This window comes from Hesperophylax consimilis, chromosome 12, assembly GCF_061612785.1.
Source record: "Hesperophylax consimilis isolate HC1 chromosome 12, BYU_Hcon_1.0, whole genome shotgun sequence".
NCBI lineage: Eukaryota > Metazoa > Arthropoda > Insecta > Trichoptera > Limnephilidae > Hesperophylax > Hesperophylax consimilis.
In genome coordinates this window covers 15379951-15403025 of record NC_142847.1, presented here as the reverse complement: position 1 = coordinate 15403025, position 23075 = coordinate 15379951, and the positions used below count along the sequence as shown (strand labels likewise).

The window sequence follows — 23075 nt, the reverse complement described above, 5'->3', positions numbered from 1 at the left end:
CTTTTTTGGAGTTTGGTGTTATATTTAACGTTTCTATTTTTGAGACCGATAATTCGTGGTGGAATTCCATTATAATATATTATAATAAAACAAATAAAAAACTTTATTCCACTTAATTTTATTTTGACCGTAACCGGTTTCAGCTCGTCAAAGCCATCTTCAGACTGGTATACAAAATTCTTAGTCTACGGTTTATATACACAACATATGAGGGAGGGGGGAGAGGGGTAGTTTATAGGGTTTTAATCAATTTTATTTGTTACTAAGTCGTTTAAGATTGTCGAATTTCTAACTATTTGGTAATTCCAGTGAGCTAATTACAAACCCAAGGTAATTAGCTCACTGGAATTACCAAATAGTTAGAAATTCGACAATCTTAAACGACTTAGTAACAAATAAAATTGATTAAAACCCTATAAACTACCCCTCTCCCCCCTCCCTCATATGTTGTGTATATAAACCGTAGACTAAGAATTTTGTATACCAGTCTGAAGATGGCTTTGACGAGCTGAAACCGGTTACGGTCAAAATAAAATTAAGTGGAATAAAGTTTTTTATTTGTTTTATTATAATATATTATATTTAACGGTTCGGAATCTAGGTAATTATTTTTTGTATTGTATTGTAGCACTTGAAATGTTATTCTTCTGTATCTATTTTGTACATTGTGGCTTCTGTGTGTTTTAGTGCTATAATTAATATTATGGAATTGACCTGCTGACAAACTGCTCTGGCAGTTAGCGAATGCTTATGAAGAAGAATAAATAAATATAAAAAAACTACCATTTTTAAGACCAAATAGCTGAGAGAACTAAGGTAATTAATCACAATCAAAATATACAAAATGTACAAATAAAAACAGAAAGAGCATAGAAGACTCCCGGTCACGGTAAGACAAGATATCCTGGGTTCGATTCTTACTAGTGACCGTTATCTTTATATAAGAATTTACATAATTTTGCATAGAAATACTATTGTTGATTATTAAACAAAACTATTAATCAAGTTTTATGCCACAGTGTGATACAAATCATATTTATACTGAAAAGAAAAAAGATTTATGTTTCAAACTTGTTACATCAAATTTCAAAGTTACACGGAGAAAAATGAGTAATACAGATTTATTAAAAATTATTGGTAATCTAGTGAAAAACGAAATTGTAAGTCGTTTTCCTGATAAGCTTTTAATAAATTCCCAATATATAATGATAAAACATACATACTAGAAAAACTATCAATTTATTCGTTAAAGGCCTGCAATACCGATCATTTGAAGAGATTTATATAATTAGCAATATTCAATATTAGTAATTTTTCTCGGTGTAAAATTCTAGTTCCGTGAAAGTTCTATTCGGGTCCTGTTATTTTCCTATACCAGGATAGTAGCAAAACTTCAATAGAACTTGAATATTAACGTTGAATTTTGATAAAACGCTCAAATTCTGTGAAACAACCCGTCCTTAAACATCAATAAAAAATGTGTAGAAAGAATTAATTTTTAAAAAAAGTCAATGAGTCAGCTTTTGTGATCTACGGATTCAGTTAAAAAATACAGATTTTTAAATCGCTTGTGGCAGTAAATTTAAACACAATTTAGATTTTTTTTTGTAGTTCTATTTATTCAACAAAAATGTCGAAATTAAAAGTAATCAAATGTTAATGATGCTACTCGCACAATTGATACACACATATTGTGGGTATAGTCTAGCTAAAAAGAGTTTTTTTTTAATGCACAACATGTCCAAGGATTACCACAGATTATTAGATTGTCAGACTGTCATTCCAAAATTCTTGGCAAATAGCACAATTATAATTTATGTTCATGCCCGCATTTAGATACTGAATATTCATAACTCCAAGTGATTAGAGTTTAGCATAACGGGTCTTTGAAAAGATCTCCTAATTCAATTATTACACTTCGAGAAGATCGTTTGAATATTTGAATATGCAAATCTGCGCTCACTTGCAGGGGAGGAATTCTACACTGGACCGAGATGCTGCAGTGACCCCAACGCAATTCATCGTGGACCAGTTCGATGGTCAGTTATGTTTAACAGAACTAGTAGTTTAATGGGGTGACGCTATTGTGTGCAATATGCAATAAGATACGGTTAATATTTATAAACTGCATGGAGTTTTTTTAATATATTTAATTTTATTTATTAGACATCCTTGTAACTTGAGGATTTGTTTCACAATACAATGAACAGATTTGTAAAGAAGTTTTGCACAGTTTAGATAATAACCTTGTGTAACAATATAGGTGATCATGAATATATTGAACTGATGAAGATAAATAGTCATGCTTTAAATAATACACCTTTTGTTAGAGGTAATATTGCTTCAATAAGATTTTCGAATCTTCGTCTCCATCACAGACATAGGAATTAATAGACGAGAAGATAATGGCGAGGGGTAAAATCAACTGTTGAAGAACGAAGGGAGTGAAGCTGACTGTGATTCGTCAATAAATCAATCTGACAGTAAATAGGCATCTCGCATTATAATATCACCATTTACTTCTTAAAAGTAAAATCTGCTTTTGAATGAATAGACATTTTTACATGGGAGCGCAAATTACTCGCCACGTTATGAACAAATTTGCGAAGTCCAAATTCGGCAAAAAAATTCGGTTCTATTTTCAGAGACGAATATTTCGTTTAAGTATTTAGCTAAGACACTTTTATAAATGTTCATAATTTACTTCCCAGCAACCAACCAGCTTTGTGTTTCGCGTCCAGACGTTTCTCGATGTGATAGTAACAACTGATTCATATTATACGATGTGAATATGCTTAAAATAAAGTAAAATAATGCTTATATATGGAATGTAATACGACAATTGGGTTTATTCTCTTTTTCACATCTATTTTTACAAGTTTTCATAGTACAAGTCATCATTTTGCCGTGTTATTTCGTAAAATGAACCGATGATGCCTCGACCATAGTTCGCACAAGAATGATGACGTCACGTTTTCAAATTTCACTTGAGGCCATACGCGAGCACAGCCGGCTCCAATGGAACCGGTATGGGGAGTGGGGATAATACGCTTTTAATCACTTAGGGCAGGTCTACTAATATTCATATGTCTATGGTCTCCATTGAACTCCTCGTTACAGATTAAAAAAGAGAAACCCAATTAAGTTCATATTATTAAATTTATCAAGTTTTTTTCATATTGTTGGGAAGTAAGAGCTTCATAGATGCACGCACAGATGGCAGTGCACAGAGCTTGCGTGGAAGTCCGCAAGATGGAGCCAGTGGCCAGTAGTCGCCAGGGCCAGTAGGAAGCCTCCCAAAGAAACTTATTGTTTCAGATTCCAATTAGCCAGCTTCTAGTTAGGTCGACTATCACGTCATCATTATTATACGCGGAGTGTTAATAAATCCATGATTAATCTAAAGGAACCAATTATTTATAAACTCCTTCCAATACGAGTTGGAGATCTGTTTGTACGAACACAACACATATTAATTCTAAAAGTTGATATTTTGCAAAAGCTTTTGGCTATCCCAGGGCTGACTGACATTGACACATTTCATTTGACTTTCACAAAAACCGAAAATGATTAAAAGTCAGTGAAAGCATTAATATTATTAATGTTTCTGTGATTGTATTTTGCAATTGATACATTAGCTTCCCGTCCTGGCTTTGCATCTCAGTTTTTTTTTTTAATTTTCATAAAATCAATTGCTCCTAATTTGGAACGCGGGTATGGGTGGGTATTTAATTTTCTCATCTTGTTGAATGGATACTAATATTAATATCCCAAGTAAAAAATACTAAATACACAATTGTTGTATCGAAAATTCGGCATCAAAGTTTCGGGTATCTCCTATCCGCCTCAAAGCTATTGTAACAATTTTTCGCCTCATTCACGCAGGGTTAACTATTAAAATACCTCAATGAACTTCGCATTTCACATGCACTGATTGTCCTTACCGTATTATTGCTCCATAAACAGAATAATTTATTGGATCTTCAAACGTTTAGGTATGTCGGAGCTACCGTGGAAATATTATGTGACATCAATAAATTTCATATTATTTTAGTATCTTTTTCAATTTCGTGTAGGCGTATTAAGGACCTATTTACCATTTTATCTCAACATCTCCATTGCGTCATTAAACCCGATTTAACTGATGTTAAAATATTTTATGCAGGTACTTAATTGTTAGTTGCCTTTCTTGACACACGAGTTCCAATTTTGAAAATGTCAATTACAATAACGCTTTTTTATAGCATTGTATTAAAGGTACTATATAGGTATCTACTTTATCGCCTGCCTGAATTTTTTCGCATAGTCGGTACTAATTTTTACAATGACACATTCAAAGCAATATCCTCCATTAAAGGCTGCTTGCACACATTTTCACTTCTATTTCGCATTTCCTATCTGTGTATTCTTATTATTTGTCTGTTATTTTAACATATGGAATGTATTTTATTTTATATTATTGTCCCTCATTAGAAAACGTTGACCATATAACGTATGTGGGTCTAAAAATTGGTGGAAATTTAAAATGGACCAAATACATTAGCTATTTAAATAATAAAATTAAAAAACTAAGATATTTTTTCAAAAATATCAGGAATTTGTTCATTAAAAAAGACTTAATCAAAATCTACATGGCTCTCTGCCAATCACTGTTAGAATACGGTATTATCGGATGGGGCAGTGCAAATAAAAATATACTAAATCCACTAATTAAAACTCAAAAAGCCATAATGAAAATTATACTGAAAGTTCCTGTAAGAACTCATGGTCAAAAACTTATCCAACAAATTACTACTAATACAACTTTTGGGCAAAGAAGCTTCTTATATCATAGTATTAAACTCTACAATAAAATACCACTCTCACTCAAAAACCTCAACATTATAACATTTAAATCTCAAATAAAAAGCTGGATACTTAATATAGAGAGATCTGTAATTGAAAATATGCTGATATCAAACACAGACTAAAACCGAATCTACTAAACTGAACTATACAAAAAAAAACACTATCTTACATATTTTAAAATTAATTAAAAAATATATATACTACATGATATATGTTTATAATTAAATTCGTATGTTACTTTATTGTAATATTAATTTCTTATAATTAAATTATAATATGTAAATTAAATCCTCAGCACGAAAGATCCCAGTGAGGATATCATTATCTCTATATGTTACTAAGAAAAGAAGACAATAAATCATTATTATTATTATTATTATTGTATTGCACTACCCTGCATACATTCTGGAATAAACTCTTATTATTATTATTATAAAAGCAAATCTGAGTTCATTGAACCAGAGTTACACAGACAGAAAGATGCACAACCGTTATTAGTATTTATATAATATAGTATAGTAAATGTACAATTATATTCAGTTACCAAGAAATTTTGAAACTGTCTGTTTTGATTGAGTGACTGCATATAACATAACTCTCATTATTCAGTTGGAGAGAACGATAAAAGGAAAATATTGAATTTATTGCAAAAAACACAGAACTCGTTTCGGCATCAAAACGCGAAGTATTTGTCTTTCTTCAGTCGGTAATATGTTAACCGTGTTTTATTGCACGATATCGGAGATATTATTGCATCAAATACATTTCCCACTTCTTATGTACATAATCCAATTGCAGCCGCAGTCTAAGTGAAATAAATCTCTTTAGACACATCTTCAATATGGGAATAAATATTTATTATAAAAATGTTAGAAGTATGAATGAAATTAATCATTGAAAGAGATCTTGATGGTTAATCTTACTTTTGTCAGAGGAGCGGGGAGCAGGTTGCCTTAGTCCACGGCTGTTTCCTTTAGATTCGTATAATAATCGGCTTCTAGCCTGATGCATTATGGATTTATTTGAGAATTCTGCTTCCCTTGAAGAAATAAACGAGAATAGTTTCTCAGATGTAGGAATTTTCTCCGTTACAAAGTGGAATCCGTTTCATTAATGAGCACTATGCTTTTCAGGAATGTTGCTCCTGATAACGAGATCATTCCGATACCCGAGTGGTTAAGCAATTAATTGTTCTGTAGCTCTTTTATTGGAAGAGGGTCGTGGTTCGTTTCGAGAATAGCCGAACAGATTAAATAATGATTAAGCCGATTTTTTGTGCACGAATGTAAAGATACAACACAAGAAAAAACATGCAAACAATTCTGGGCTACCAAGTGCACTATTTAGAATTTTATATAGAAATATCAGGTCAGTGAAAATCTTTCTGTCTGACAATTTAAGCTATTTCATATCATTTGAATGAGTGTTGTTTCGTGACGCAGAATTGTTTTAACGCTTTTTCCGCTCCAAACAATAAAGAGGCTGGTATTCAAATTTTACTGGTTCGAATCTGCGCAGTGTTGCTTTGAGTTGAATCAAGCCGCCAGCGCCGTACTGAAAACGTCATCTAATGACAGTTGACAAAAACACCGTACCGAGAAAACAACCGACGCGCGACGTGTCAATTCGATTTTAGCCAGAGTTATAATTAGTTCAATCTTATACGAGTGCCTGTAAATTTCTCCACCATACGAGTGCGACCAAAAGAACCATATCATCGAACATGATAACCAACTCTTCCGTAAGTCACATTTGCGAATACTTATCTTTTTGGTTCAGCAAACGGAGCGTTAATTTACATAGGCACATACTTGCCTAGATTATAACCATTATAATCTAACCCGTGTGTGGATAGTCTACGCGATTGTCGCACAAGTGTTGTAGTTTAAATTTGCCATAATCTCCATATAATCACTGAATTTGAAATTACAAAGTCTTTATAAGCGATGTTATTGAAAAATATTTAAGTAGGTACCTATTTACAATTTTTTTCATAACCACGGTTATTTAGTCTTAATTTACACACATGTTTTATTCAAAGTACCGATCTCTTATAAACCTTTCCTTCTTTCAATTTCCTTGCTCTTCTTGTTAATATACATAGCTGCAACCGATTAGCAATTAACCTTCTTTCGTTTGCTTGTCACTCAACGAGAGTTTTCCATACTAAAACGAGGTGCAAATATTATAAAAACCTATAGATTGTCACCTTTAGATACTTTTTATTGCTCGTTTCAGGGTTTAAATCCGTGACCTCAGGGTTTAGGGTAAAGAGGCTAATGGTGCTATAGTTTACCCAGGGTTTAAACCCGTGACTTCAGGGTTCAGGGTAAAAAGGCTAACAGGTGCCAGGGTTTAAACCCGTGACCTCAGGGTTCAAAGTAAAGAGGCTAACAGGTGCTATAAATGTGGTATTATTTGCATAATTTCTTTAACGTCTGCTTTTTCTCTAATTTAATTTGAATACTGCTCCCAAACATTTTTGATAAAAACACGCCCCTTCTTGTAATGCTATCTACGAGATGTAATTTATGCAGTAAAATTATTATTCCATATTTATTATCTACGAATACCATTTTATGTAAATATTTCATTCGAAAATAAATAAACTTATTTTAAATTTAAATAGGTACTTTTATAGGCTTTTAAAGTCCAACGATCCATTTCCCTCGCAAGCAGATTTCTACAACGACCATCAACGACAATCGCCTCGACAAAACGCAATTTTAACGCAATATTGCAGCATTAAATAATACGTTACGATAGATAATAACTATTTTTCTTTGTAGAAACGATACGGCGAAAAAATGTGAGGCAAGGTACGGCATCGGGATTAATAAAATCTAGAGTTTTATACGTAAAGCTTTTCATCGAGGAATTCGCAGATAATATTATTAACGATTGTATACTTGCTTTGCTCGAGATAATATATATCATATCTGTAACAAGTATGATGTGGAAAAAATCAACCTCTAAAAAGCATATTTTCTTACTATTGGACAATTTCTATAGCGCCGCTTTTGTGAGATATCACCCCAGGGGCGCTTTACAGTTGATGCAGGTATTACAAAAAATATAAATATTACAAAAATAAAGTGAAGTTAAATTAAGTAAAATGAAGTGAAGGAACAGGTGGCACAAAGATAGAAGATGGAGACTCTGCACCATGAATCCTAGGTGGTGAAGAAACTGGACCAGCTGCTGTAGCGAAAGAGTCCACCGCGTCCACCAACAGTGCCAGCACGAGGTTATCCGTCCAGGTATGTTTCTGTTTCTAATAAAGCCCTGACATCTCACAAAGAAAAGAGACACTGGCAGCACTGCTGTGACGTTCGGCGAATACATCAATCATCTCCATGTAATCCTATTCCCGGTGATTGTTGAAGCAGTGCATTCTGCCCACAATAAAAAGCGACGGTCGGGATAATAAATTACCCTGGGCTTAGCGAAACACTTGCTAGGGCCTTCAGCGTTTCCGAGAATTCCGATGAAAACATCTGGGGTGCATTTACCGCTCGACGTTTGTTTCGAATGTCGAATATTTTGAGCGAAATTTCCGAATATTCACTTTTAACACACTTCACTCAAGTCACATATTATAAAGTTCTAATAACTGGTTGTTAAGTTTATTAAAAATGTTGATTAATTGATTTAAAAAAAAAAATGCAATGGGATGTTGCCTCATTTCCCTTGAAAATACTAAAAAAACACAAAGCGGTTGGAGGATGCATTAGGACGCGTCCGTTTGCCACGAATACTATAATAATATTTTTAAGTGTATTTTAAAACTTACAAAAAATAGGGTTTGATGAGAATTGAACCTTTCTACCCAAGAACTGGAGTCGACAACTCTATCAACCTCGCCAAATGTCAATCAGGTAGGACCGATATTTATTTCGTATATTAACTGCTGTAATGTTATTTGATTTCTGAGAAATGCATAAATATCTGCGCTTGTGTGCCACTAAAATGCATTGTTATCGACAACAAGTCTAGCTGCCTAGTTTTAGCTCGATCGGATGTCGAGAAGTGGGTTAATTTCCTCTTCCAAAATTTGAATTAATTCATTACCATAAACAAAATATTCAAGTAGAAGTATTTAACAAATGTCTTGTCATGGTGGTCTTTGTAGCAAAGATATTGGTTAACAGTTTACGACTTTGAATCGAAAGGTTGCGGGTTCGAACAGCACAAAAGTGATTTGATTTTTTCTGTCTAACTAAACCAATTTCAATTTGGGAGGTTGGAATGGTCACCTCAAAAAGTTCCCTACATTTGGTGACCTGGCAGGGGTGCCCAAGTTCACGAGGTGAAGTTTGTTCAATTCTTAGTCTGTCCACAAATTGAATGGCAGACCGTATCGGGAAATGCCAGCTGAGGGAGACCTTTTGACTTAGATTCCTTCCCACCCCTTACCATTTTACTTTTCAAAACTTCTCATACTTCCCCTTCCCAAAAAGACTCACCACAAAACATCCCTAAAGATGACATAGGCCCCGAGCAAGATTTTTTACACATTTTTTACAGGGCCTCCTGTTTTGAGTTAATTTGAAAATAGTAATAATCTTATGAAACATTTTAAATATAACTTATGCACAAGAACAACACATAATTACGTAAAAAAAAAGATTACGACTATTTTTTAAGTAATAAAATTCTCGGCATCTTGAAAATTGTACATCTTTTTAAGCGAAAGAAATTTAGTAAAATAGACACAATAAATTTTACAAATCATTTCCTTATAGAGCACCATTACAGCCAGAGAGTTAATCTGATAATCTAGTTTATTTCGCTATCAAGTATCAATATTATCATTATTAGTGTATTTGTAAATTTATATAGTTTCTCGGTATTTTAGCTACAGGATATTTACGCATCGGACATTCCTGTTAGATACCAGATTCTGAATTCAGAACTGACATAGTTGTTTCTGTGAATGTTATATGATAATTCATTGATTGACCCGACTGACCCATGAATTAATTCATTGCTATGAACCTGCATTTCACCCGGATTCCAGATCATACTGAAATATTAACTCAATTTATCTTTTGCCAATTACATTTTGCAAATTACAGTCGCACACTGATAGTTAAATTCGTAACTTAATCAAATAAAAGCACACATTTTGTACTGTGTCTAGACATTTACGTTATATTATATACGTAATATAAAGTTCACTCCAATAATATAGAAATAGTTCAGCACAAATTTCTTAAGTACGTAAATTTTAAGCTCTAGAATTCCTATTGATTACATTAATTATGTCAGTTTGATGAATCAATTGCATCTAATAACACTGTCTGACAGGAGAATTATTTCAGACCTGGTTGTGTTACACAGAGTCATTAACAACTTAATTGATAGTCCTGCCATCCTTGCCACTATTAAACTCAATGTACCGCCTAGGAATACAAGACAAAATATAACATTCTTCTGCAATACATACACGACCCACTATCAGATACACTCACCGACCAATAGGATGCATGATCTGGGCAACAAGTATGGGGGTGCTATTGATTTATTTATTGACTCCATTAATAGAATCAAGCACAATCTATACCAACACTTTGTCGAATCCTACAAATTAGAGTAGCGTTGGTTAATTAGTTTTAATGATTTGTCTTATATGTAGTGTTGTTGTAATTTCTTTTTTACTTTATGTTACTCTTACATTTTACTAATATTGCTTCATAGTATTTAGTTTTTTTTAAAATTATTTCTCATTATACTTGTAATCACAATTTTACAATTGTGTATTTTGTACCTTCTTTACAATGGATTACATCTATTTACTGTCAGTATCTCCTGTATAATACAGATATTCTCCTATGTACACTGCATCATGTATCACTTCTACGTAAACGTTTTTTTAGGCGTATATATAAATAAATAATAATAATCCCCAAAAACATCTGTGCTTTAATTATGTAGGCACACAAAAAATGTGCAAGTTTTGAAAATTTTCATTGGGAATTAACTAGTCATGTAACTAAATAGCATCAATTTGGGAGGTGGGTATGGGTACCGCCGCATCGGAAACCATTTATTGGACAACCGATACTCCTGCCATAGGTCACCCCAAGTGGTTCGCTAAGTTTTGTGACTTAGCAGGGGTGCCCGGGTTCATGAAGTTTGTCTAGGTCTTTGCGGCGGGTGCGTTTGCCCACCTACTGCACGACGGGTCGGATCGGGGGAGACTGGTTGAGGAAGACATTTTGACCTCCAGACCTTGGAAGACTTGGACCATCATCATCATCCATCACCTTGGAAGGGATGGATTCATAAGTTTGTCGCTCCTGGACACATTTACCCCCAGATTCCTACCCACCCCTAATTTTATTTTTTTTCCTTCCCAAAACTTTCCCTCACTAACTTCCTTTCCCTAAAAATACCCTCCACATACTTCAGATAATAATTGGGTAGCAATGTATTCTTTAATGGGATAAAATTGTATAAACTGCGAGCAACATGCGTACATAATGCACGAATAATTGTTGATTCTTTGGACATTTTTTATTTATTTATTTATTTAATATCAACGGTATAAATATACCATAAACAATGATAACATGTCACAGTTAAAATCGTAGAAATATTTTAAAAAAAGAATTACAAATATATGTGGCATTTGATTGTGAAATGACATTAGAGAGTAAGTAAGTAAGTAAACAAGAGATACAAGTAGGTACATAAGTTTCTATAGCGCAAATAAGGTAGAATTAGATTAAATTAATATTGATTGAAAAGATTTGATAGCATAGCCCTATGTTATTTGTTTAAGACACATTATATTTGTTGAAGAATATTAAACTATGAATAGATTTTTTTGAACGTGCGTCGCAAAACAAAACAAAAGAGCACCTGGGAAAATGTTCGAACTCGTAGTTCTAAATCATGGTTCCTAGTTTTTTAAAGCGCAAATTTAACCTTTCGCGACCTCAGAAGTCTGTTGAAGTATACCATATTGTGTCTCTAAAGAACGACTCTATTTTGATTTTAATTCAAACCTGTATCTCATTCCAGTGCCGACATAATGCTTAACTCTTGACAAGCCAAGATGCCAAACAAAACGTCTATAAACCAAGTGGGTCTACCAACGACCCCGTGCATTTTTCTGTCTTACGGGCTTTTAAACTATAAGACAGAAAATGCACGGGGTCGTTGGAAGACCCACTTGGTTTATAGACGTTTTGTTTGGCATTTTTATGCGACGCACGTTTATAAACCAAGTTGGTCTTCCAATGACCCCGTGCATTTTTCTGTCTTACGGGCTTTTAAACTATAAGAAAGAAAATGCACGGGGTCGTTGGAAGACCCACTTGGTTTATAGACGTTTTGTTTGGCATTGTTATGCGACGCACGTTTATAAACCAAGTGGGTCTTCCAACGACCCCATGCATTTTTCTGTCTTACGGGCTTTTAAACTATAGAAATTCCAATTATTCAGTCAATGGTAACTTACGTGTTTACTCAGAAATACGTAAAATACCAAAATGATATGTCAAGTATTGAAGCTAATATTATAAGGAGGATATCAATTTTGGGTACTACCTACTCCCTCACTTGGATGAGTACTTTTACTTGATTGTACTCACTTGGATGCGAGATAGTTAATAATGAAAATAATACATTTTAAATAATAATAAATTTTACGATCTTAAAAGTAATAGTAAACATAGACTGACTGATACAGACCAAATATTCAACAGTTGAGACGTACTAGATATACGCCAATTATATGTTAAAACACTACTAAACTAAATTTTTGACCAAGAAAACAAATTTCTACATGCACAAAATATCACTAATAGACCAGATAGACAAGCGTACAAAGAAAACATACAAACTCCGACAGTAAATACAAGCCTTGGACAAAGACACTATCAATACCATGCTATAAAAGCATTCAACAGTCTAAAACTTGAAAATAAAATTGAGGAAAACAAAAATAAATTCAGACACAAAATTACAAAATGGATTAAAGAACAAAAAAGACAATATTCACAAAATTTCATAACATAAAATAATAAAACCTGCACGTAATACATAAAACCAATACAAAACAAACATCACTCACAAACACACATATTTATCTTTAAATGGATTACGTATATTATTTTTTTATTATTATAAATTGAAGGGCTCAGCACGGTTAAGTCACCCAGTGAGGCCAACTGGATAACTATGAAATGTAAAAAAATATTGTACCAAAAAAAAAAACATACGTAGACAGATACATACTTCAAAATGTATTTACTATTTTTTGGGTGACAGCAGTCTCCTGGCATGTCAGCTTTGGTTCACCCTAAATTTATGAAAGACCTTAACATTTTTATTGTTAGATTAGATTAGGTAGGTATGTTAGAAAACTCTTTTTGATACTATCGTGTACAAAAACAATTAAAGGTGTTCCGTTCGAATTTATTTTTCAGTACATATATTTAACACCCAAGTAAAATGTAATCTTCAATCGGGGAATATTTGGAAAAAAAGGAATATAGCGTAGAAGAATATTACTTTTAAAATCTACTCGCTTAACAATGTTTTCGCCATATCTTACAATCCGAATCAAAGCTTTTTATAATAACTTTTACTTCATAAAATATTTATACTTCGTCGGGATTTGATGACGTAATATCTATATAGAGTTAAAGCTCCCACCTCTCCGCTACGGAGCACGTAAGATCTTAAACAAGTTATAAAAATAACACAAAATAAATCAACATAATTTTGATTAAAAACGTAATGGCTACAGAGTACTTAAGATGAGACAATACCCTAAAATAAAGCTAGAATCTGAACGACGTTAAGCATCGATGACACGGGGCTAGTTTACAAGCTACAAGCCAGCGAGTTCGCTAGCAGCTTGTAAACTAGCCCCGTGTCATCGGCTTTTTTACAATCTGCTAGTTGACTATCCGATTGTAAAAAAGCAGCGAGTAAAATAGAAAGACGGGCTAATTTACTCGCCATTCACTGGCGTGTTGGCTTATAAGCTAGTTAACTAGCCGTGTGTCATCATCGCTGCTAGTAACTAGTTGCGAGTATCTTTGCGTTTTGGCAGTCAGCAAAAAATGTCAACGGAAGTAGTTTGCGCGGCAGTAGTTATCTTAGCTTATGCTATCAAGAAGGATTTACAACGAAAACTTGGATTTTCCAATTTTATTTATTTCTTGTCTGTATACGTCTATTATTGATTTTATTTTTGTCTTCAGTTGCTTCACATCCATACCGACAGTTAGTTGTTTTTCGTTCTTTGTCTTTTATATTCCATAAAATAGGGTATTGTTCGTAGATGTTGAGAAACTCTGTAATATCACGCGTGTTCCACTTCATTTTTCAACTTAAAAAAATAAACGATAGAATGCAAACAACACGTCACGCAAAATAACACGTGATTCCAACTCGCTAGCTAGTTCGCTACTGAGCGAGTGGAAAGTTTTGTGTGTCATCGACACTCGCTAACTCGCTTACTCGCTAGCTTGTAGACTCGTCGACTAGCAGCTCATAAACTAGCTCCGTGTCATCGATGCTTAAGTGAAGCAACCGTTAACCAAAAATACGTGACGCGCTTTCGTGGTGTATTGGACAGACTTGCGGTTGAATTTTCTCTATCGAATCTCGAAAATAAAGTGAGAATCGGAACGACATTAGTGATGAAGTTGTATAAACACAATATTCGGCGCGTGGCCCCGTCAAAATGGACGGAGCTACGCTCGACTTTGCCCTAGCAGGCATAGAAAATCGACCCTTTCGTGGGGTTTACTTTAATTATTTCTGATGAACGTATAATTAAAATCTCAAATGTTTCTAGAGGGATCCCTCGGGAAGTTACTAATAAAATATGATGTTACCTACCGCTAATTTTTTGGTTAAAAAACGTTTAATAAAATTTTCTAACCACTTTAGATAAAATATTTAAATGGTAAAGTTCTGTTTTTAATAATCTTAAATATAAATAATTTACGTCCGTAGAGATCCGTCGAGAAACATTCAAAATTTTAGTAATACGTTCTTCAGAAATAATTAAAATAAAATCGTCGAGCAAGCCCCCGTTATTAGAGCCTTATATCGCCTTAAACACACACCTTACCATTATTTTTAGAACTTGCGTAGGATGTACTTACAGTAATTTTGACGACCCAGCCCAGACCGGCTTGGTCAAGCACTTGTCCAACTATACTAATTTATGTGAAAACACACCAATTATTACTGACATAATATATTTTACAAGTTGACTGACTTTAGAATTGCTAAATCGGTAATTTCCTAATTGAATAGACAGACTTAAATATTCTATGTTGAGAGTTTGTAATTGGATGTGACGTGCGCTCTGTGTGTGTTTTTTGTCGATAAAATGCTACAGTACAGAAATATGAGTTACATCATTAAGACAAAGATTGATTGCTTGCGCGTGGTTACATTTTATTCATAAGATTATAAATAATAGCTGTTTGCCTGTGTTCAATTCTTTTTGAACCTCGATAACGAGTGATCTAAAGCGCTTTAGTATCGTATTTCTAAGAGTTAGAAGTCATTTTTTGTATCGTAAATTTATTTTACATGGTAGAGGTAAGTTATGTCGTCGCGTCTCACGGAAAGCTGTCGTGCAATTTCAGCGTTTTTTAAGTGATGTTGCACAATATTCCTAACTGGACCAAGTAGGTGGAACTATGAAATCCTTTTTTTAAATTTATTTTTAGGCTACTGATGAGAGGCTTAGAAAGTATCCGTATCTTCAGATCAGGTAATTAAACAGAAGTAATTCTATTTTAAGCAATGTTTCTTTTCGGAACCGTGCATTTTACCTGGGAGACACTGAGAGTTTCTGTCATTCTGGAACGAGGTATAAAAACAATTATTAAATAAAATTACCAAAAATTTTGTTAGAATGTTTTACGATTTTATAAAATCTTTTTTTATTTGTTTTTGAATCTTTATTTAGATGTATACAAAAATTTTTGATACATCTAGTAGAAAAAAAAGATAATATACAAGATAAAATTACGATTTAAGAAATACAGTTAAATTGGCTTAAATGTAAGTAAAACGTAAGACTAGACAAATGATAATTTTGTTTTAACGTATATTGTACATATCCCACGGAAAAGGCTAAAACTTTTGGTTTTCTTAATGGCTTTTGATAGGTTATTATAAAGTTTTGTCTTTTATAAAACAGGTTATTTTGCAAAAGACCGCTTTGCTTTTGCAACATCTGTAAATGGTTAATATTCTTTACTCAAATAACCGCAAATTGTTCAAAAATATTCATTTTACTTTTTATAAAATAATATTTTCTATCACTTTGTTTTTGAAGATCCTTCTTTTCTGTTTAAGAAACTTTTTCTAGCATTACAATATTTAAACAATAAGTAGCACGCTCACACACTGCTAAACAATACACAAACTCAGTGTCATTTGTACACCCTCCCAACATTCTAAATCTGCAAGAATTCTTCATTTTGTAACACAGGAATATTTGACCGCGCAAAAGCAAGTATTATAAACAGAAATGCCACTGGCCTGCACAATAGAATATCGATTGAATTATTTAAATTTGTGGAGAAAATACCGGCTCCGGCTGCACAACGTGTTGTGTGTTCAGTGGCGGTTTTGTCAATGGAAGTAAAGACGAACAAGACAAACGTGAAATATAATACATTGCAAACAGTGCATCACTAGAACACCATGCTAAAAAATCTACTCCTATAAAATCCATCTACAGGCCAATCGCTTTATCATCCAACCTCTGTAAAATTTATGAAAAATTATTTAAAAAGCAGTTCGAATTTTTTGTCGAGAGTAAACAGCTTCTCTCTCATCCTAATTTGGATTTAGGAAAAAAATCTACTCTATATAACCTTGCCATCATCAGCACTAATATTCATTTATTGATGAAAGCCTGAAACATTTGAAAAAAAAATCCATCAATGGGAGCAGAATCCAGAAAAATATTATTATTGGATTTACGAAAGATTATTTTGCATTATGGCTGTTCGGTAAGAAAATATTTTCGGTTTTTTTTTCGCTTTTCATACATTTTAACAGATATTAGCAAATCTAATAAAAACTGAACCGATTTTTAAGAATCTCTTAGAAGCTGGACCCATGCATTAACGGCGTTGAAGAATCACGCTCACGCATAGTAAAAAGGACTGCAATTGCAGTTGAGAGGCTTAGGAAGTATCTGTTTCTTCAGATCTGGTCATTAAGCAGTTAGCTCTGTGTCATGTCAAGCAATGCTTTTTTTCGAAACGGAGCTACCTCTTCATCAAATATTACCTCTTCTTAAAGGTTAGTAAATTACGAAAAAAATTCTCTTTAACAAGTAGTATTATATTGTCTACGTCTAAAAGTTTTATTTATTGAAGTTTGCTGTCGGCCTAACAGGTACAACTGAATTTATTTTCCTTTTTAAACCCTGATATTACATCCATTGATAATGACCACGAACCGCCGCTGTGCGTTTGATACAATGTCCTCACCAGGCACGATCCGTATCGAGGTATCGGGAGAACAGAAGTGTGAGGAGAGGTGCCCACCCACATGGGAGCTAACAATATCCAATCTCGCGCGAGTGGCAGGCCCCGGTGACAACGCTAGACGGATGCTGATACGAATGTTGGAGACTTGGCGGGTGGACAAGCGGGAAACTAGCAGGATAGTATTCTTGGAGCTCTACGCTATTTTGGAAAATTAAACAGGAAAATATTTTTTACTAAATACAAATATTCGATAAGGTTATTTAAAGAGTAATCAAACGTATTGAATGTTTTAGAAATTTCATTCAATATCACCGTTCTGTAATAAATTGTTTTCTCCCTTGAAATGATTTGGGAACTCATTGGGAAAAACATATTATAAATAATGTTTGTTTTTGTAGTATAATTTCATATAAAAATAATAATTGCACATAATCTACACCAAAACTAAACGCCGAAAACCACATTCATTTAACACATTTTTTTAGGAAAATACAGGCTTTAAGGGAATTGATTTTACATACATAATGCACTTCAACACGATCTACACATCTGTCCTGATGATGAACATCGTAACGCTGTTTATTTATAAACCGGGAAATTAATAATTTTTTTTAAGTTTTAAAAATAATGAGAAGTACCTACCTATTTATTGAGATAGCAGAAGGGATATGGTTTTGCATGACATTCATATCAAAAAATATTTTTCTGATTATTTATAACCCGGGAAATTAATCATTTTTTTAAGTTTTAAAAATAATGAGAAGTACCTACCTACCTATTGAGATAGCAGCAAAGATATGATTTTGCATGAAATTCATATCAAAAAATATTTTCTTGTAATTTATAACCCAGGAAATTAATCATTTTTTTTAAGTTTTAAAAATAATGAGAAGTATTTACCTACCTATTGAGATAGCAGCAGGGATATGGTTTTGCATGACTTGATGTCCGTGTTTAGTGCATTCAACGTTTTGAAAGCGATAAACCAGAATTGTCTTTGAGCAAGTTCTTCAGTCTTGGGTAAGACACCCTAAATTTTTTTGTATGTTTGACGCTCGATTATTATCGCAAACTGAGATAATTTTCAAAAATGAGTTTGGTGAATGTTATTTAAATTAAGTCTTTACTTGAATTATTTTAAAACAATGACGCAAACTCAACCAGTGTGTGACGTGTCAAGTAAAGTGTTGTCCAGATTAATGAAATGCATCTGAAATGGCAAACTGGACCATTCTGGCATCCTTCAACTTGTAATATCTGATCTAAAGTTCACACTGCAATGGGTTGGACTCAGCGGGCAAAAACCTGACATCAAATACTGAAGCTTGTTGCGAGTGTCTCATAATTATTCTCCAGAACTCCAAATGTATCGAACATCATTTCATACAACTAGATTAAGTTGTTGCCACCCACTGTGTCAATAACTTGAAGTAAACACCTGCAAGTTTGATGAACCCCTTTTTCCAAATCATAATATTTACCAGTTTAAAAATGCATCAATCTGTTACCAGGCGGCAAAAGAGACTAAAACAGTTCAATAACCCTATTTTCTAAATTGAAATTAAAATATTGACAAAGCCAGTCGTCCCGGCGAAATATTATTCGCACCTAAAAACACCTGCGTCTGGAACGGTAAACAAGTTGTGGTGATGATATTGACGTCACAAGAACGCTTGTGAGAGATATTATAAATAGCAAAAAACAACACAATATGGGGCATTCAAGTTTCAAAAATTACCACGAGTGGACGGAACACCTCCAGTTACAACGCGATCTGTTAATTATAATTTAAAATTATAAATTCCTGAGTGTCAACTGAAATCTGTAGTCGCTTCTGTTCCTCCATCACGGTATAATCATTTTAAATATTACAACTATGTGCAACAAGCTGTTTACGGCCGGCACTCTATCAACTGAGCCAGACGCATCTGTCATCATTACAATAATGGGGCGTCTCCGTGTGCCGGCTCTTATAATCAAATGACCATGCCGCCGCTGAATTTCTGCGACTGAACTGCTCACTGCCGCTGATCACCTAGAGGCTGGCCAATCCCTGCTGCATTGATGCTTACAACCTATAGGCTGGCCAATTCTTCCTGGCTACTTACTAAATTAGCCATTGATGCTGACAATCTAGAGGCCGGCCAATTCTTCCTGGCTGCCAACTAAATTAGCCATTGATGTTGAAAACCTAAAGGCTGGCCAATTTTTCCTGGCTACCGACTGAATTAGCCATTGATGCTGACAACCCAGAGGCCGGCTAATTCTTCCTAGCTACCAAATTAATTAGCCATTGATGCTGAAAACCTAGAAGCAAGCTAATTCTTCTTAGCTACTAACTGAATTAGCTATTGATGCTGACAACCTAGAAGCTGGCCGATTCCTGCTGGCTACCAATTGAACTGACCACTGCTGCAGCAGTCGCATACTCCATTTGCTGTATCGTATGGCGCGATGATGCACAATGTGCTCCAATCTGAAATTATCGCTGAAAGAATTCCGATTGTCTCAGTTTTCTATCTGTGTATTAAAACCCAGTTGTATTGAAATACATATAACTATTTCTTGTGAATTGGGTTGGCTGTAAATAGAAAGTACCTATAAGCTACACCCCTTTGTACGTTCCATACTTTCCATATGTATACTAGTACAAAACTTGTAATTAAAATGTGAATTTTGATTTGAAACGTCTTTCTTTTATGATGGTTTGGATAGAATACCTCACGGTGTAGGTTGAGAGCTGATGTGTGTCGTTGCTTATTATTTACAGTTTTTTCTTGTGCTGGCAAACACGTCCCGTACACTAAATAAATGAGTTTTACAGATCTGGATATTCATCAGCATGGTAGAAGTTGAACCGTGTATCACTGTCCTCTGCAAAAATAATTTTAATGAAAAGAAAGCCTTTATTTTTGGCAATAACATTTGTAACTAAACATTTATTTGTAAATTCCTCACAGGAAGCCGTGGTGTTTTACTAAGTGCATTTATCATTCTAGGAATGCTGTGAGGAGTGTCTGTTTAAGGTACAGAAAAAAGTGAACCTGAATAATAAAGAGACCTGCGTTTTCGGAAAGAGGAAATGCAAACATTGTAAAACCATTCCACAGCCGAGTTTTTTAGCACAAGTCGTAGAAATATCCCGTAATCATGTATCAATATCCCGTAATGAATTAATAGGTTTCCTGGTTTTAGTAAAATACGAATACACGATATAGGAACACGTGTTATTAAAAATCCTAATGTTTTCGAATTTCGTCATGTTCATGTCACGTGTTTCGATATACTGCGATCTGCTATCGGATAATCTGTATCCATCACAAATGGTGGCAGTTGCTCTATCGCTATGTTGTGCGGTCGATATTGTTATAGCGATAAACAGGGTTAACGATTTAATTTGCTTCACACCCTCCATTGAAATACAAGTCAAATGTTTTAAAGTTTTGTCTACGTAATTCTTCCAAGCTGACGACTGAAAGGGGTTGTGGGCAAGCCATAGGTCACGGGTTCAAATACCGGCGTGAGTAAGTTATTTGACAATTTTCTCATTAAAAAATAATGTATAGTATATTTACCGCACGTTCCAGAGAGGAAGATACTCTCAATATCGCCATGTTGTAAGATCGCCAGCGTTTCTTGAAATTGCTTTGACCGTGTTTGGTGACCAGATCTGAATAGCCAGGTACTCCCCCACCTTCCTCATCACCCATCTCTTTTCCCTCTCAATTACCTTCATCCTCTCAACATACCCCAATTGGGAATGCCATATTCTCACTGGCTCCAGACGGTTGGGAGCAGTTGGGACTCTTGTGTGGTTTCGCAAAGAAGTTACCTGTGATATTGTTTCGCTTACGGAAGTATGTTTTATTTACTAACAGACAATGCGGTATACAGAAACAATATGTTTCGTTAAAAACATAAGTAACGAGCATATGCATAATTTCCGTACAAAGTAAATAATGTCCGTACATAGTAAATAATTTACGTACATGGTAAATAATTTCCGTACATAGTAAATAATTTCCGTACATAGTAAATATATTCGGTACATTGGTTTTGTATTAATTTATTAAATTTCTACTCCTCTGTAAAAATAATGGTATTCTTTGGAAAAACTTTTAAAAGTCCCTTATTCGTGGTTGACATGTTTATGATGCCACACGCTGCATTAATTCTCAGAGCTGCTCAATCTAGATTGACCAAACTCCCAATTGGAGTGGGCTTGCAAACGCCTATTGTAAGATTGATCGTTTGTTGTTGTCCTGTGCGGTCGATGTTTTGGAGAGTCTGGTTGTCCTTTTTGGTTACCAGTGCGTATTTCACCTGTCGTTATTCAAGTGTCTCATTTGTTTTTATTTTTATACTTTAAATTTCCTTTTAAATTTGCATTTGGTACAAGCAATGAAAGTAAATTAAAAAGCGCACCTGAATTTGAAACGATGTTGCAGTATTCCGAAAGATGAAATGATATTAATTTGGGAGGCGGGTTTGGGTAAAGCCGCCCGGAAATCATTTATTTACACCACCGCTATAGGTCGACTCAAGTTACGCTACGTTTGGTAGATTATTTTTATTGGTGATTATTTATTAACTTACTTGCTAATTAAGAACAGCTCACGTACATTGCGTGGAGTGTCATGATGAATTTAACGTATTTTTAAAAGCTTTATAGGTGTGGCAAAGGCTTGTGTAGGGCTTGTAATTTACTATAATTTACGGCGCCTTCCCAATCCATAAATTTGTGTTCAGAAGATGGGAGATTGAAACAAGTGTCTGCACAATTGATTTAGTTTATTCGTGAGGACATTTTTTGTAATTTACGCAGAGCGCGGTGACGGTGGCAGAAAGAAGGTAGTACTGGCGGTTTAATCGAACGCTAAAACGGGAATGAAGATTCCTCTTGTCATGCTCGTTTGCGTATAGCAGCGGATTAATTCGCGTTAGTATTGCCACATGTAGGGGGAAATAAAGTGGTCCACATAGCCGCAATTTTGACCTAAATAAAAATATAAGCAAATTTTCCCAAGCAACGTTCGAGCGTTTCCCTGCTGCAAAAGATCTGGCTTCATAATTTTATTATCATCGTACATACATAAGATACGGACAAAATGAGTCTGGCAAACAAATACACGTACGATCCAACATCTTTTTGAGAAATTAAAATAAAAAAACCTTACAGGTACTAATTATTTTCCAAACCTGCCATCTTGAGATCTTTTGTCATTGAAAATAACTGGTAAAGTACCATCATATAATTAATTTTTCTTTCGGTTAGTTTATAATTTCCTAATATTTAAATAAGTACCTCAAAGATTGTGTTCATGCCTTTATGTATTTATAAAGTGCACTAATCTGGCGAGTACTTACCCAAATAGATGACAAATGGCTTTAGTTTTTTTCTTCAAAAACTACATGTTATTGTGTTTTTTGGTGTCTATTGGCACCTACTGTTGTTTAATTTGGCATCTGCAAGTTTGAAGAATTTTCTTTTCCTCACAAATTAATTAACGTGCCACCTGATAAGACGAAAATCTGCTGCGCATATTGCATGAGCCAAACGAAAACTTACGATTGCAGGAAGGAATCTACAACAGGTAAGTGACATTTTTATTATACGCTTAGGCAAGTAATCTTTGAGGTAAGAATAATTTGCAAGTTATACTTTCTTGAGTATAAAGTCCGTTTTTTTTGTTGGGGCTATTTATACGCTCCAACAATAACAAAAAAATCTTTCTC

The 23075-nt window shown here is 34.2% G+C and overlaps 1 protein-coding gene across 1 annotated transcript in view; it reads right to left on the bottom strand.

Annotated features, from left to right (window-relative positions):
- LOC149419214 (protein cortex-like) overlaps positions 1-15689 on the bottom strand; it is a 47437-nt gene extending 31748 nt beyond the window's left edge. Inside the window, exon 1 of the mRNA XM_089637948.1 lies at positions 15663-15689. Within this exon, the coding sequence (XP_089494074.1) occupies positions 15663-15689 (27 nt within the window). The remainder of the gene's footprint in view (positions 1-15662) is intronic.
- Positions 15690-23075: the final 7386 nt, after the last annotated feature.